This window comes from Sorghum bicolor, chromosome 4 (assembly GCF_000003195.3).
Source record: "Sorghum bicolor cultivar BTx623 chromosome 4, Sorghum_bicolor_NCBIv3, whole genome shotgun sequence".
Lineage (NCBI taxonomy): Eukaryota > Viridiplantae > Streptophyta > Magnoliopsida > Poales > Poaceae > Sorghum > Sorghum bicolor.
The window spans coordinates 64,701,219-64,714,465 of record NC_012873.2 but is presented as its reverse complement, the minus strand read 5'-3'; the positions used below and the strand labels follow the sequence as shown (position 1 = coordinate 64,714,465).

General features: G+C 49.2%; 2 protein-coding genes across 2 annotated transcripts; both read left to right on the top strand.

The window, feature by feature from the left end:
• On the top strand, positions 356-4,327 carry LOC8078928 (mitochondrial phosphate carrier protein 3, mitochondrial). The gene is made up of 6 exons (XM_002454565.2): positions 356-766; positions 2,099-2,460; positions 2,550-2,593; positions 3,424-3,638; positions 3,729-3,853; positions 3,947-4,327. The coding sequence occupies exons 1-6, from the start codon at positions 473-475 to the stop codon at positions 4,020-4,022; spliced, it is 1,116 nt and encodes a 371-aa protein (XP_002454610.1). The 5' UTR covers positions 356-472; the 3' UTR covers positions 4,023-4,327.
• Positions 7,933-11,355, top strand: LOC8078927 (G-type lectin S-receptor-like serine/threonine-protein kinase At5g35370). The gene has a single exon (XM_002454564.2). It carries the CDS (start codon positions 8,430-8,432, stop codon positions 11,082-11,084), a length of 2,655 nt encoding a protein of 884 aa, XP_002454609.1. The 5' UTR covers positions 7,933-8,429; the 3' UTR covers positions 11,085-11,355.

Sequence of the window (13,247 nt, the reverse complement as noted above, 5' to 3'; positions counted from 1 at the left end):
CGATGAAATGCATCGAAGGGGAAAAAGGCCAAATGGGTCAAAGATTTGTCATGCTTTCTACTACTCCACTATGCATCCATTTCTGGTGCACATAGAGCGAGGAAATGAATTCAACGGGAAAAATGCAGTCCCAATTGCTCATTCGCTCTCTTCACAAAGTTTGCTGAAAGAAATGGAAATTATTCTGACGGTGTGCACGAAATGTCAAACACATTTTAATTTTATTTAGCATAAATGAAGTGCCACCAACCATAAGCCGGGACCCACGAGGTCGTGGGACCCACACTCAGCGTCAGCGAACCCCGTTCCGCCGCAGTCTCCGAAGAGATCGATGCCCTAGCGAACTAGAAATCCCCCCTTCATATTCGCCTCCGCCTCCCTCGTCAATTCCACGCGACCGCCAGAGCGTTCAGAAAGCACCAGCCCCCAAAGCCCCACGAGAGAGACGAATCTTCCGAATCTCTCGGCGGCGATGGCGCTCTCCGACCGCTCCCGCGAGTCGCTCCTCCCGAGCTTCCTCTACAGCTCCTCGGCGCGCTCCTTCGCCGCCACAGGCGCCGCCGCCGCGCGCCTCCCTGTCTCGGCCCCGGCGCCTGCCGCGGCTGGAGCAGGAGGCCGCGTGCCGTTCTCGATCCAGGCGCCCAGCGAGAAGATCGAGATGTACTCGCCGGCCTTCTACGCAGCCTGCACAGCCGGAGGAATCGCCAGCTGCGGGCTCACCCACATGGCCGTCACGCCGCTCGACCTCGTCAAGTGCAACATGCAGGTGAGCGGGTAGCAGCCTAGATCTGTCGTCCCGGTGCTCCACGGGATCCATTTTGGGCGAAATCTCGCGCGGATCTGGCGGTGTTTGGTTGGTGGGGAGTGGAGCTTGTAGTCGTGGGCTTGCGATCTCGATTTCGTCCTAGTGATCTGGATGCCATAAATCTAGCCACATCCCGCATCACTAGGCGTGTAGTTCTACTTCCTGTGAGCATGGATAGTTCGTTTTCCTTTCCAGTAGTGATATTCGTTTGTTCAAACGTGTGTTTGATGCCTTTTTCAAATTTAGTAGTTTGGTATGTAGTACTGCTTGCTTGCTGAGTAGTTTTTGTGTGGATCGCTGTTACTGCAGGCCCCCTTCTGGCTGCTTCAAGTAGGTTTGTGAATGCGTGGCTAGACCTGTGAATTTGATCACTGTGATTAGCTGTGAACTGTGATTCACTGTTGTTAACATTTTGTTTTTTCCTTGACGGGCTCATTGTTGTTACCACATGAGGTGCACTTTGCTCGGTACTGTACTCAAACAAATTGTGATTGTAGTGAGCACATCCACCGGCATCTGTCTGCCTGTTTCCCCACTGAAACAACTTGTTTATGATTCAAACAAAACTGATGAATGTGTAATTCTCTGACTATTGTTTGTGTTGGTGGCTGAGTGCTCTATCAATCTTGGTACTAAATCAACCATTATGATTAAGAAAATTGGCACATTTGCTCTGATAGGTTGTTGTGTGAGCATTTGCCACTTATGCATGTATGTTATGCTACCATGTTTTAGCAGGGGGAGCAATGCAAATAACACTCTCCACTTGAATTTGAGGCCAATTTAATCGCTACTTTGAACCTCTGTTTTAGTTTGTGGCCTTGATATCTACTTGAATCTATGCCTTCCTAGCTTTTGCCAATCGCCCTCAGTCATTCCCTCCTTTGTGTCGCGTTCTTTCCTTTGGGTCGCATTCTTCCCTTTGGGTCACATACTTGTTGTTTCTCTTCTAATTTATGTTATGAATAATTTTAGATAGTTAAGTTTTGAACAGTATTCTCCTATAATCCCAACTATAAGTTGTTTTAGCTTTGTCCTAGGTAAAACTACTTCAACTTTGATCAAGTTTATTCATAAATACACAGACATATATAACGTCAAACTAACTTATCTTGATTGTGCATTTATTTTTCAATAAACTTGTTAAACAAGTTTGACTTGTGACAAAGCTCAAATGACTTCTATTTGAAACGGCTGGAGTATATATATACTAGCTGCCTGATTCATTGCTAAGCAATTAATTCCATGTTTAAATTATGGATTTTGTACATAAAACATTTGTTATTGTTTCAGATCGATCCAGCGAAATACAAGAGTATCTCATCTGGATTTGGTGTCCTGTTAAAGGAGCAAGGGGCTAGGGGCTTCTTCAGGGGATGGGTCCCTACCTTGCTTGGTTACAGTGCTCAGGGGGCTTGCAAGTTTGGCTTCTATGAGTTCTTTAAGAAGTATTACTCGGACATTGCAGGGCCTGAGTATGCCCAGAAGTACAAGACTCTGATCTACCTTGCAGGATCCGCATCTGCTGAGGTAATTGCTGATGTGGCTCTCTGCCCTTTTGAAGCTGTGAAGGTACGTGTGCAGACACAACCTGGATTTGCTCGTGGGTTGAGTGATGGGCTCCCCAAATTTGTCCGATCTGAGGGTGCTCTTGGGTAAGCAAATGGGTGACTAAAAAATTATCATTGCGAGACTTGGTTTCCGTCGATATGTCCTAACAGTTCTTGCTGCTTAATGATTTTAGGCTCTACAAGGGAATTGTTCCTCTCTGGGGTCGTCAGATTCCTTGTAAGTACATATTTCTTACCATCTTTAGTACAGCTTTCGTTTTGTTTTTAATCGTTTGCATTGAATTTGAATGACTGTTGCAAAACCATTGAACATATGAAACTGAATGCTCAAAAAACTAATCTTGTTTGTGTGGCACAATATGTCCTGACTTCTTGTGAACCCACAAACTTTTTCTTGTATGCTTTGCTAGATATTATGCATTTCAGCTTTATGATAATTCTCATCCATTCTGTATTCTGGAAGGCCATGGACTTGATCCACTTTATAGGGTTTATCCCCAACGATTGTTTTATAGTTGCCTGTAACAATTGTAGTTCAGTTCACCTTTCTCATAAAATCTAGGACATTGACACATGATTTGTGAAAAAAAACTTTTTTTTAATCTGTGTCAACAAAAATGTATTGAACTGTTGCATGTAAATGGCTATGCACCATGTGGCTCTAGGATGGTTAGATTATGTACTATTTAAGTTTTGTATCTGAGTTTCAGCTGAAAGGCTAGCAACTATGGTTGAAATTTCCATTTTGATTGAAAATTTAAAGTCTTATGAAAAATGCTGTGCACATAGTAGTTATCTAGTAGAGGTTTTCCACCTTGAAGTCAGGTGCTTCCTAGATACCGTTGTCTAGGCTTGTTTTTATAAGTAGTCCTGTGTACTTTTTTTTTATGTACCATGCCATTTTTCGAAAGCAGTAATGTCATTGCCCCACCTGACTGTCCATAGTAGCAGCTTTAGTCATACTGTGTCTCTATTTTGTGTAACCAGGAAAATAAACTTTGCTACAATCAGCTGTACTCACCCGTTGCACTTGTATGATGTATGCAGATACAATGATGAAGTTTGCTTCCTTTGAGACCATCGTTGAGCTTATCTACAAGCATGCTGTGCCTGTTCCGAAGTCTGAGTGCAGCAAGACTACCCAGTTGGGTATTAGCTTTGCTGGCGGTTACATTGCTGGTGTCTTCTGTGCTATTGTGTCTCACCCGGCTGACAATCTTGTGTCTTTCCTGAACAATGCCAAGGGTGCTACAGTGGGCGATGTAAGCATATATTCTTGCTTTTGCATCAAAAACCTATATCGTCTTCTTGTACTTACTAGCTATTGGTTATGTATTGTTGTACTCTTGCAGGCTGTTAAGAAGCTGGGTCTCTGGGGTCTTTTCACTAGAGGACTTCCTCTTCGTATCGTCATGATTGGTACCCTTACTGGTGCTCAGTGGGGAATTTACGATGCTTTCAAAGTGATGGTTGGACTGTGAGTATCTCTACTGCTTTAGGAATAACCACTGTAACATCCAAATTCTTTGGAGAGATCACCAATTAATGCTTTGTTTTGTTTCTGTTTCAGCCCAACAACGGGAGGACCTGCACCAGCAGCGGTGGCTGCCCCAGCAGCAGAGGCTGAATCGAAAGCCAGTGCTTGATTTTTCTGTATTCCCTGAGATCATATTTGGTGGAGGTTGGAGTTGTGTAATTCACTCGAGAGCTTAGTTCCCGAATCATTTTTTTTTCTTAACGGAAAATTTGTCCGTCATCCTTATGATGAGAGGAACTCATTAAACAAGTGAAATAGGTCTTTTTTGCCCCCGGGAAAAGTTTATGCTGGATGCATAATAATTTGTAGGACAGCAATGCTGTTAGAGCGCAGGTTTTGGTTACCTCCTTACTAAGTCACATTTCACATTACGATGTTTATGGAAGCGTGCACCTCGTTTGATGTTCTTTTTGCCATTGCTGGAACTATGAAGTTGCTGTCAATTTCCTTACGATTTTTGGAGCTCACGAATGACGCAGTAGGAGGAAACACAACAGAAATGGTTCTATCCCCATAACCAAACGAAGATTTTTTTTTTTGACAATAAAACGAAGAGATTGGATCGTCCCACTTCCACTTTAAAAGCAAATAGAACCTTCCTGGTGCAACTATTTCAGCTGCCATGCCATTTATTAACATTTAAGGAGAGAAGCAAACAAACTCTTGTTGGTACTTGTTAACCATCTAATCTAATCTACCCAAGGGAGGGTACCCATTTCTCTTCCAAAGGGGAAAAAAAATCGGTTGGTGCTGACTCGGCTTTGACTATCTTTTTTAATGAGCCGTGGAAGCATTTGAGCTCGTCAAGTTAATAAAACTAGCTCACAAGTTAAACAAGCCAAGTAATTCATACTCTGACAACCTAAACTAGCAAAAATTAGGTTCAAATGCTATATTATCATATGAATGAGATTGATGTCTAAAATTTATTTATTGTACTTATTTTTATTTTAAAGCTTGATGTTTACATGGAACTAATAGTAGCTATTGATTACGCTAATATTGTTTACATTTGTTGAGCTAGCTCATGAGCTTAATGAGCCGAGCCAAGCTTAAGTTGTAGCTCACTTCATTAAGGAGCCAAGCTAAGTTTGCTTGTTATCTTAACGAGCTGTAACAAGACTTACCTTCTTATTTGGTCCTAGTTTCAACTATAGAATACATTGGGAGTTGCCCTCGCCCGTTGTGAATACATGTTCCTAAGCCTGGTCGAAAAACTCGAAACTCGATAGCTCGCTCGACTCGCTCGTTAATGGCTCGGCTCGAGCTCGACTCGTTTCTTAACAAGCCAGCTTGTTTTATAATGAGCTAGCTCGTTTTATAACGAGCCAGCTCGAGCTAGCTCGCGAGCAGCTCGTTAGCTCGTATGAGCTAGTAAATTCACAAGCCAAAACTCAAATTAGCTTGGCCCATATGGCCATATGGTCGTGCATCCCATGCTCCATGCGGTGACCTTGGCCCAGCCCAATCTTTGATGAATTTTGTATGGATGATAAATTATGTAATGGTCTTGGACTTGTGGTTGGCAGTGGGCTGCCTTTAAACTTTACAAATTGTGGATCATTGGATGGTTTGATATATTCTTGGCTTGTTTCTTGTCTACCAGTTAAATTGTGGATCGTTTATTTTGTTTCTTGGCTTGTTGCTAAGTTGCATCTTGCTGGAATGTGTTTTTGATGTTTGGCTCATGAGCCAAAACGAGCTGCTCGAGCTACTTAGCGAGCCGAGCCGAGCTGTTGTTCTAGCTCGTTAGTGTAACGAGCCGAGCCGAGCCAGAATACTAACGAGCCGAGCTATAACGAGCCGAACTGGTTCGATATCCAGGCCTACATGTTCCCAGTCTCATGTGTTTCCAGTGTGTTCCATCTCATGTGTTTTCACATTTCTTTGGTGAACAGCAATGGAGGCCTAGAGGAGTAGAGGGTGGAGGCAAGGCTTTGTTTGAGAGGGCTCATCCGGAGGAGCCTAAGCTCTTTTGGAGAAGCCATGACTCTTATAAAATAGCTCTAGCTCCTCTTTTTTTTTTATTCAAAACTGGCTCCAAAGAATTCCTTTGGTAAGGCTCGTCCGAAGGTGCCGAAGCCGGAAGTGGAGAGGAGGCCAAACGGGACCAAAGATGGGTTGCCGTCTCTGGCTCCTGTTCACACAAGGCATACATCGGGTTAGAGGGCCATTGCCTCATGCTCTCTAGATTTATGGTTCAGGGTCGACAACTCGTGATATGTTATGATATTTTCTTTACATCCTGAAAGTCTGAACACTCCTTCTTTTGCAACTCCTGATTTAGACTTTGCTGACATTCTGTTGTAGTTGACTTTCTTGCTAGCGCAAAGCCTCTGGTGATAGGGAAGGTCAAATCAGAAGTAAATTAGATTATGTTTTGTTCTACGTGTATAATAAGGGTAAGGGTAGCCAAGGGGTTCACGACGCAATGGCAAAGGTCATTGGTTGGGGGCTTCCACCCAGGGTTCAAATTCTGGGTGCGACATTTTATTCCGGATTTATTCCAGGATTTTTCGGCGCTATGCATTAAGTGGTAGGCGACGTGCCCGTCGACAGCGAAGCGCCTGTGGTGACTTCGTGAACTTTAAGATTTGCCGACTCAGTCCTTCAAATGTGCTCATAGGGGTAGGGTTTGCGTACGTGTGTTGATAGGGGTGAGTGTGCGTGCGTGTTGAGTGTCTGCGTTGTGCTGTGTAATTAAAAAAAAGGTAAGGGTAAGCACTAAGCAGTCATTATCACCGTTATGGCTTCCACCTACTTGAGCCACTGAACCTGCCCGAGCTGCACGAAAGCCGGCTGTTGCTGCTCCCCGCACACGCCACCGCCCAGCTCGCTCCGATGCCCCGCACGCCAAGCATCTGCAGCTCGCGATGCATGCATCTAACCTCACGGATCAGAGATGAAGTAACCAGCTCAGCTCATCAAGCAAGCCGATTGTCTCACAACATGTTGGTATAAATTACAGTGCATCAAGATGCTTGTAAAATACAATTGCAACTCTGCCAGGGGATAATGAAAACAAGTCTCAGAAGCAAAATGGCATCGCCGTGCCGTGTCCCCGATGAGGGCATCAACGTTTCAGAAGTGGTCATTCTTTAGCTACCTTACGAGCTTTTTTTTCTGGGTGTGTGATGACGGCACTAGCTAGGCGATGGCCGATGGCCAATGCCGACACCTCCCTATTCTGGGCTTAAGCCACAAACAAATGCTGTTAGCGTCAGCAGTGAACTGAGGCTCTGACCTTGAGAGAGAACTGACATGAGAGAAGCTCTGGGAAGTGGGAACGATCCCGTCAGTCCATTTCCTCACTGTACTTGTCTCCGTGTGCCGGTGGACGTTGGCAATCAACAAACAACAGGCCCAGCAATCAGTGATGGAGTTCGGGTTTAGTTTTAAGCCCACTTGCACGTAGTACGCCAATTGCGAACCGCCCGGGGGGCGCGTGATGTCATGTGGCATGTGAGCTCCCGCGAGATCTGGGAGGGGTCGGCGCTCCGAATCGGCCGTGCCCCATAAACAAATGGACGTGGGCGGTTGGCTGAGCAGAGCGAGAGGAGAGGCAGCAAGAATCACTGAATCTGTGAATCAGCAATGCATCATGGATGATGACATATATGGCTCCCTCCGCGCAAGCACTCTGCACAAGTATTTGCTGTTCGGCCTGCGTCGCAAGGCTGTAAACGCGTGGAGCAGCATCACAACGCACTAACCAAAGATATGATCTAGCACACGTCTTCAGATGATGTCTCATAATCGAAGGTGCTGCAACTGTCAGCTGAACGAGTGATACGATGACGCTGGAGTAAATCAAACACGGCTGGTGTCTAATTCGCCTCGTTCCCAGTACACAATCATTAGACACTCGATTTCTTTGCTAAGTTTCAAGTATAAGCTTCATCTGGTTTACTGAATGGCAGTAGTGCACAAAAGGGTCAGATTCAGAATAAACAAACTCAATGTTGTGCTGTTTTCCTTCTCTCAAAAGGCAACTTCGAATGATCAGTCAGTCTTTGCAATCCTGAACTGAATCCTGACGAGTTCAGCTCTGTTTCTTTATTAGTCGCTAATCAGTTCTTAGACGGTTTCCATTGCTGTGCTGCTGGCTCCTGGTAGGACACCAAACGTAAACACCATAAAAAAAACCTATCTGATTCGCGCACGACATTCAAACTCACCCGTTGTTGCCGGCGGCACCGTCACCCCGCCCAAATTTTATTCAGCGGGAGACGAAACAGACGGCGGGAGGTGCATGGTGTACCTGCACGCCGACGACGCGGCACGCCAGCACCAGCCGCAAGTCGTCGTCGTCGCGTCGCGTTGCATTATTTTTTTTGTTCTCTCCACCACCACCAGCGCCCCCAGAACCCAGATCCCAGCGCGGCCAATGGCGCTCGAGTCAACTCCCGAGCCACGAACACAACCTCCCCGGCCGGTTTGCCATGCCTCCGCCACGCATCACGTCTCCCCGTACCCCAAGCCAATGCCATGAGCTCGCCGATCCACGGCCCCACCGATGCCGCCGACGCGTCTCCACCTCGCCGTCCTGCTCCTCCTCGGTGTCGCCTCCGACCGGGCGCGCGGCGGCAGGGTCGCCACGGAGCTCGTCACCCCGGACTTCACGGCGTCGTACCTGCTCTTCCAAGACAGCTACGGCGCGTTCCTCGCGTCACCGAGCGGCGCGTTCCACGCCGCGGTCTACAACCCGAGGGACCAGCTGGAGCGGTTCTACCTCGCCGTGCTCCACGCGCCGTCCAAGACCTGCGTCTGGGTCGCCAACCGCGCCGCTCCCATCACCGACCGCGCCGCTCCGCTGCAGCTCACGGCCAAGGGGATCTCCGCCGAGGACCCCAACGGCACCACCATCTGGTCCACGCCGCCGTTCGGGGAGCCCGTGGCCGCGCTCCGGCTCGACGACCACGGCAACCTCGCGCTGCTCGACGCGAGGAACGCCACGCTGTGGCAGTCCTTCGACCGCCCCACAGACTCCATCGTGTCGTCGCAGCGGCTCCCCGCGGGGGCGTTCCTGGCGTCCGCCGCGTCGGACTCCGACTTCTCCGAGGGGGACTACCAGCTCAACGTGACGGCGGCCGATGTGCTGCTCACGTGGATGGGATCCATGTACTGGCGGCTCTCGAACGACGCCAGCTCGACCGTGGACCGAGGCGGCACCGTCGCGTACATGGCCGTGAACGGCACCGGGCTGTACCTGCTCGCGGCGGACGGCGGGGTCCTCGTCCAGGTCTCGTTTCCTGCAGCCGAGCTGCGAATTGTTAGGCTGGGGTATGACGGGAAGCTGCAAATCGTAAGCTTCGCGTCGGCGAACTCATCTAAGTCGCCGATGGACGGCGGGTTCGTGGCGCCGCGCGATGCATGCGCTCTGCCCCTCTTCTGTGGCGCGCTCGGGCTCTGCACGCCCAAGGGCTGCACGTGCCCGCCCTTGTTCGCGGCGACGCACGACGGTGGTTGCGCGCCGTCTGACGGCTCCACCCCGCTGTCCGTCTCCTCATGCGGCGGCGCTGGTGGCGGTGGCAATAACAGCTTGCCGGTCTCGTACCTCAGCCTTGGCAATGGCGTCGGGTACTTCGCTAACAAGCTGGCGCCGCCGACCGTGTCCGGCAAGAACGTTTCTTCGTGCCAGGCTCTGTGCACCAGCAACTGCTCTTGCCTCGGTTACTTCTACGACGACTCGGCGCTGTCCTGCTATCTGGTGCAGCACCAGCTCGGCTCTTTCATGAATGCCGACTCCACCCAAGGCTCCGACAAGCTCGGCTACATCAAGGTCCAGAGCTCGAAGCCATCGAGGACATCGAGCAGTTCGTCCTCAAACAGCACCCTCATGGCCATCCTGCTCCCAACAATCATCGCGTTTGTGCTCATCGTCGTCGTCAGCGCCGCCGTAATCAGGGCGTGGCGTAAGGAAGCGGGGCGCTCGTCGCGCTCCAGGGACCAGCAGGTCCGGCGGCAGCGCTCGCCGTCGGACTCGGCGCACCTGGTGCGGGATATTGACGACGACGACGACGACATCGTCATCCCTGGCCTCCCCACCAGGTTCACGCACCACGAGATCGAGGACATGACCAACAGCTTCCGCATCAAGATCGGTGCCGGTGGGTTCGGCGCCGTGTACAAAGGCGAGCTCCCAGACGGCTCGGAGGTGGCCGTGAAGAAGATCGAGGGCGTCGGGATGCAGGGCAAGCGCGAGTTCTGCACCGAGATCGCCGTCATTGGCAACATCCACCACATCAACCTCGTCCGCCTCCGCGGATTCTGCACAGAGGGCCAGCGCCGCCTCCTCGTGTACGAGTACATGAACCGCGGCTCCCTCGACCGGTCGCTGTTCCGGCCGACCGGCCCTCTGCTGGAGTGGAAGGAGCGGATGGACGTCGCCGTCGGGGCGGCGAGGGGGCTGGCGTACCTCCACTTCGGCTGCGACCAGAAGATCATCCACTGCGACGTCAAGCCGGAGAACATCCTGCTCGCGGACGGCGGCCAGGTGAAGATCGCCGACTTCGGGCTCGCGAAACTCCTCACGCCGGAGCAGTCCGGCCTCTTCACGACGATGAGGGGCACGCGCGGGTACCTCGCGCCGGAGTGGCTCAGCAACACCGCCATCACCGACCGCACCGACGTGTACAGCTTCGGAATGGTGCTCATGGAGCTGGTGCGCGGCCGCAAGAACCGCAGCGAGCACGTAAGCGACGGCGGCGGCGAGGCCTCCAATTCCTCGAACGGGACAACGGGCAGCTCGTCGCGCGGCGCGAAAAGCGATTACTTCCCGCTCGCCGCCCTGGAGAGGCACGAGGCCGGGCAGCAGTACGCGGAGCTCGCCGACCCTCGGCTACAGGGGCGGGTGGTTGCCGAGGAAGTGGAGAGGGTGGTGAAGGTGGCGCTGTGCTGCCTCCACGAGGACCCACACTTGAGGCCGAGCATGGCGGTCGTGGTCGGAATGCTGGAGGGCGCCATGCCGCTGTGGGAGCCGCGGGTGGAGTCGCTCGAGTTCCTCCGGCTGTACGGCCGGGGGTTTCCTGGGCCAGCGGACGGCGGAGGCAGCGACATGAATCTGAAGCATATGGCGTCCCCCATGGATCGGTCAGGGAGGACGACGTCAACGACGATGAGCGGGTGGCCGTCGTACCTGTCGTCATCTCAGCTCTCCGGGCCGAGATAGCCAAGAATGGGCACGGAATTCTTTCTAGCTTAGAGTGTGTACTCGGACGAATCCATTCTTGATTTTGTTCCTTGGCAGTAGAACAAAGGAATTTATCTTTGTATCTACGAGGTATTTGGTCCAAATCACCGCGATTTTGTTGCATTGCCTTTTGGTGGATTGGTTTTTCCATCGGAAAATGGATGGTGGAGAAGCTGAAATCCGTTGATTAAGTTGTACGCAAAGGTTTTGCACGTCCTTCTTTTGAATTTGAACTCGTTTCGGATCTGAACATTCGAATCTCCAGCGTAACTCATAACCGTACTCATTCTCTCCCGAGTCCTGACCACCTATGACCAATACCAAATGCTCTCTCGTTTGGAAAATGATAGAGAAACCTCCTTGGACGTACGAATGACACCGGTTTGGCAAGGTACGGGCAAAGCATTTATCCGTCCGAGATCATTCCTGTGACTCTCATTTTACCCACCTGCGAGTAAGGATGAAAACGGTCGGAAACGGTCGAAAAACTCCTAAATTGTTTTCTACTTTTACATTTGAAATACGAAAACGAAAACGAAAACGGTAAAGTCGGACACGAAAACGAACACGAACTTACGAAATATCGAGACTTTCGAAAACGAACCAATTCGATCGGATTTATGTCAAACACGGTCGATATATGAAAACCTAATACGAAATACCAATATGTAGTACCAAGTGTATGACTAAGTATATACACGATCAAGTTTAAGTGCATATAATAATTAAAAAGTGCATGATCCTTAGTCTTAGGTATTTAATATAATAGCCCACACATAAATACAAGTCTTGAATAAGCAATTAATAGCTAGCAGGAACGCAACTAGCCACCAGTAGAAAGAACGCAGATGCATGGTGAGTAGTCTGTAATTGGGCTGTGTGACCCTACAGTTGACTAAATTCGGTTTAAACCAAATTTTGAATTCGAAATATTTCAAATTAAAAGTAGAAAAGTAGAAAACGGTCGAAAAATATCAAAACCGTTTTCTACTTTTACATTTGAAATACGAAACATCTAAAATACGAAAACGAAAACGATAAAGTCGGATAAGAAAATACGAATTCGATCAGATCAAATATAGAAAGCGGTTCGGTTCGGTTCGGGATATTTCCGTTCCGTTTTCATCCTTACCTGCAAGCATGCCCGCGGATAAGAATTCATACTCACGCCCGCGCCCGCTGAATATATCATACTAACAACAGAAAAAAGAATTGGGCTAGACTAAACTAAAATGGACTAGTTGGTGGTACGCTATACAATAGATATGCATATATATGTGTTTTGAAATTGCTGGGTAAAGTTTTGTACCCACACCCTACCCGCACATTTGCCCGTACTCGACCCTCATATACCCGCTGGTAAAGTTTTTCTAGCTATACCCGTACCCATTACTCCACAAACGATTTTATGATGTAGTGTTCTTTTACTCTACATAGCACGGATACAGATACGTGTATCGGTATCGGACGGATACAGATACGTGAATACGCTATTTCTTAAGAAAACCTGATACGTGGCCAACCTCACGTATCCATGTAATGTAGCTTTTACTAACGGAGACGTTTGCAAAATCCAACCGCCTCAATTAATACCTAAGATTAATGGAGGTGGCCACTTTTATTAATCGAGGCACTCACAATCAACTGCCTTGCAAAATCAATTTATAGTCAAAAAATAAGCAACTCCTAAAATATATTAACAGAGACAGCTTTATAAGAGGCCCGCCTAAAAAATACCTCCATTTTCTAAGATAGACTTCTTAAAAGGCCCACCTTCGTTAATGTGGCCGAGGTTAAGCAAAAGCCTAAAACCAGCGCTCTATCAGACTTATATAAATAACAGAGTTGGGGTTTACTCACTTCTCACCCTCTGGCTCTTGCTCTCTCTCCATCTCCTAGCCAGACACAAAGGGCACCCACCATGCTCCCTCCCTCTCCCTCTCCTAGCTTGATGGACACCCACCTCTCCTGTCTTGGTGGTGGGCGGGCGGGATCTTGGCGGTGGGCGGACGGATCCTGATGGTTCGGCGAGGATGCTGTCACCGATGAGCAACTGCAACGATGGCTTATGGACTAGCTCGCTGGGCTTGCCCACGAGTTTTCTTTTCTTTTTTATTTGATTAACTAAGGCGAGCATATGAA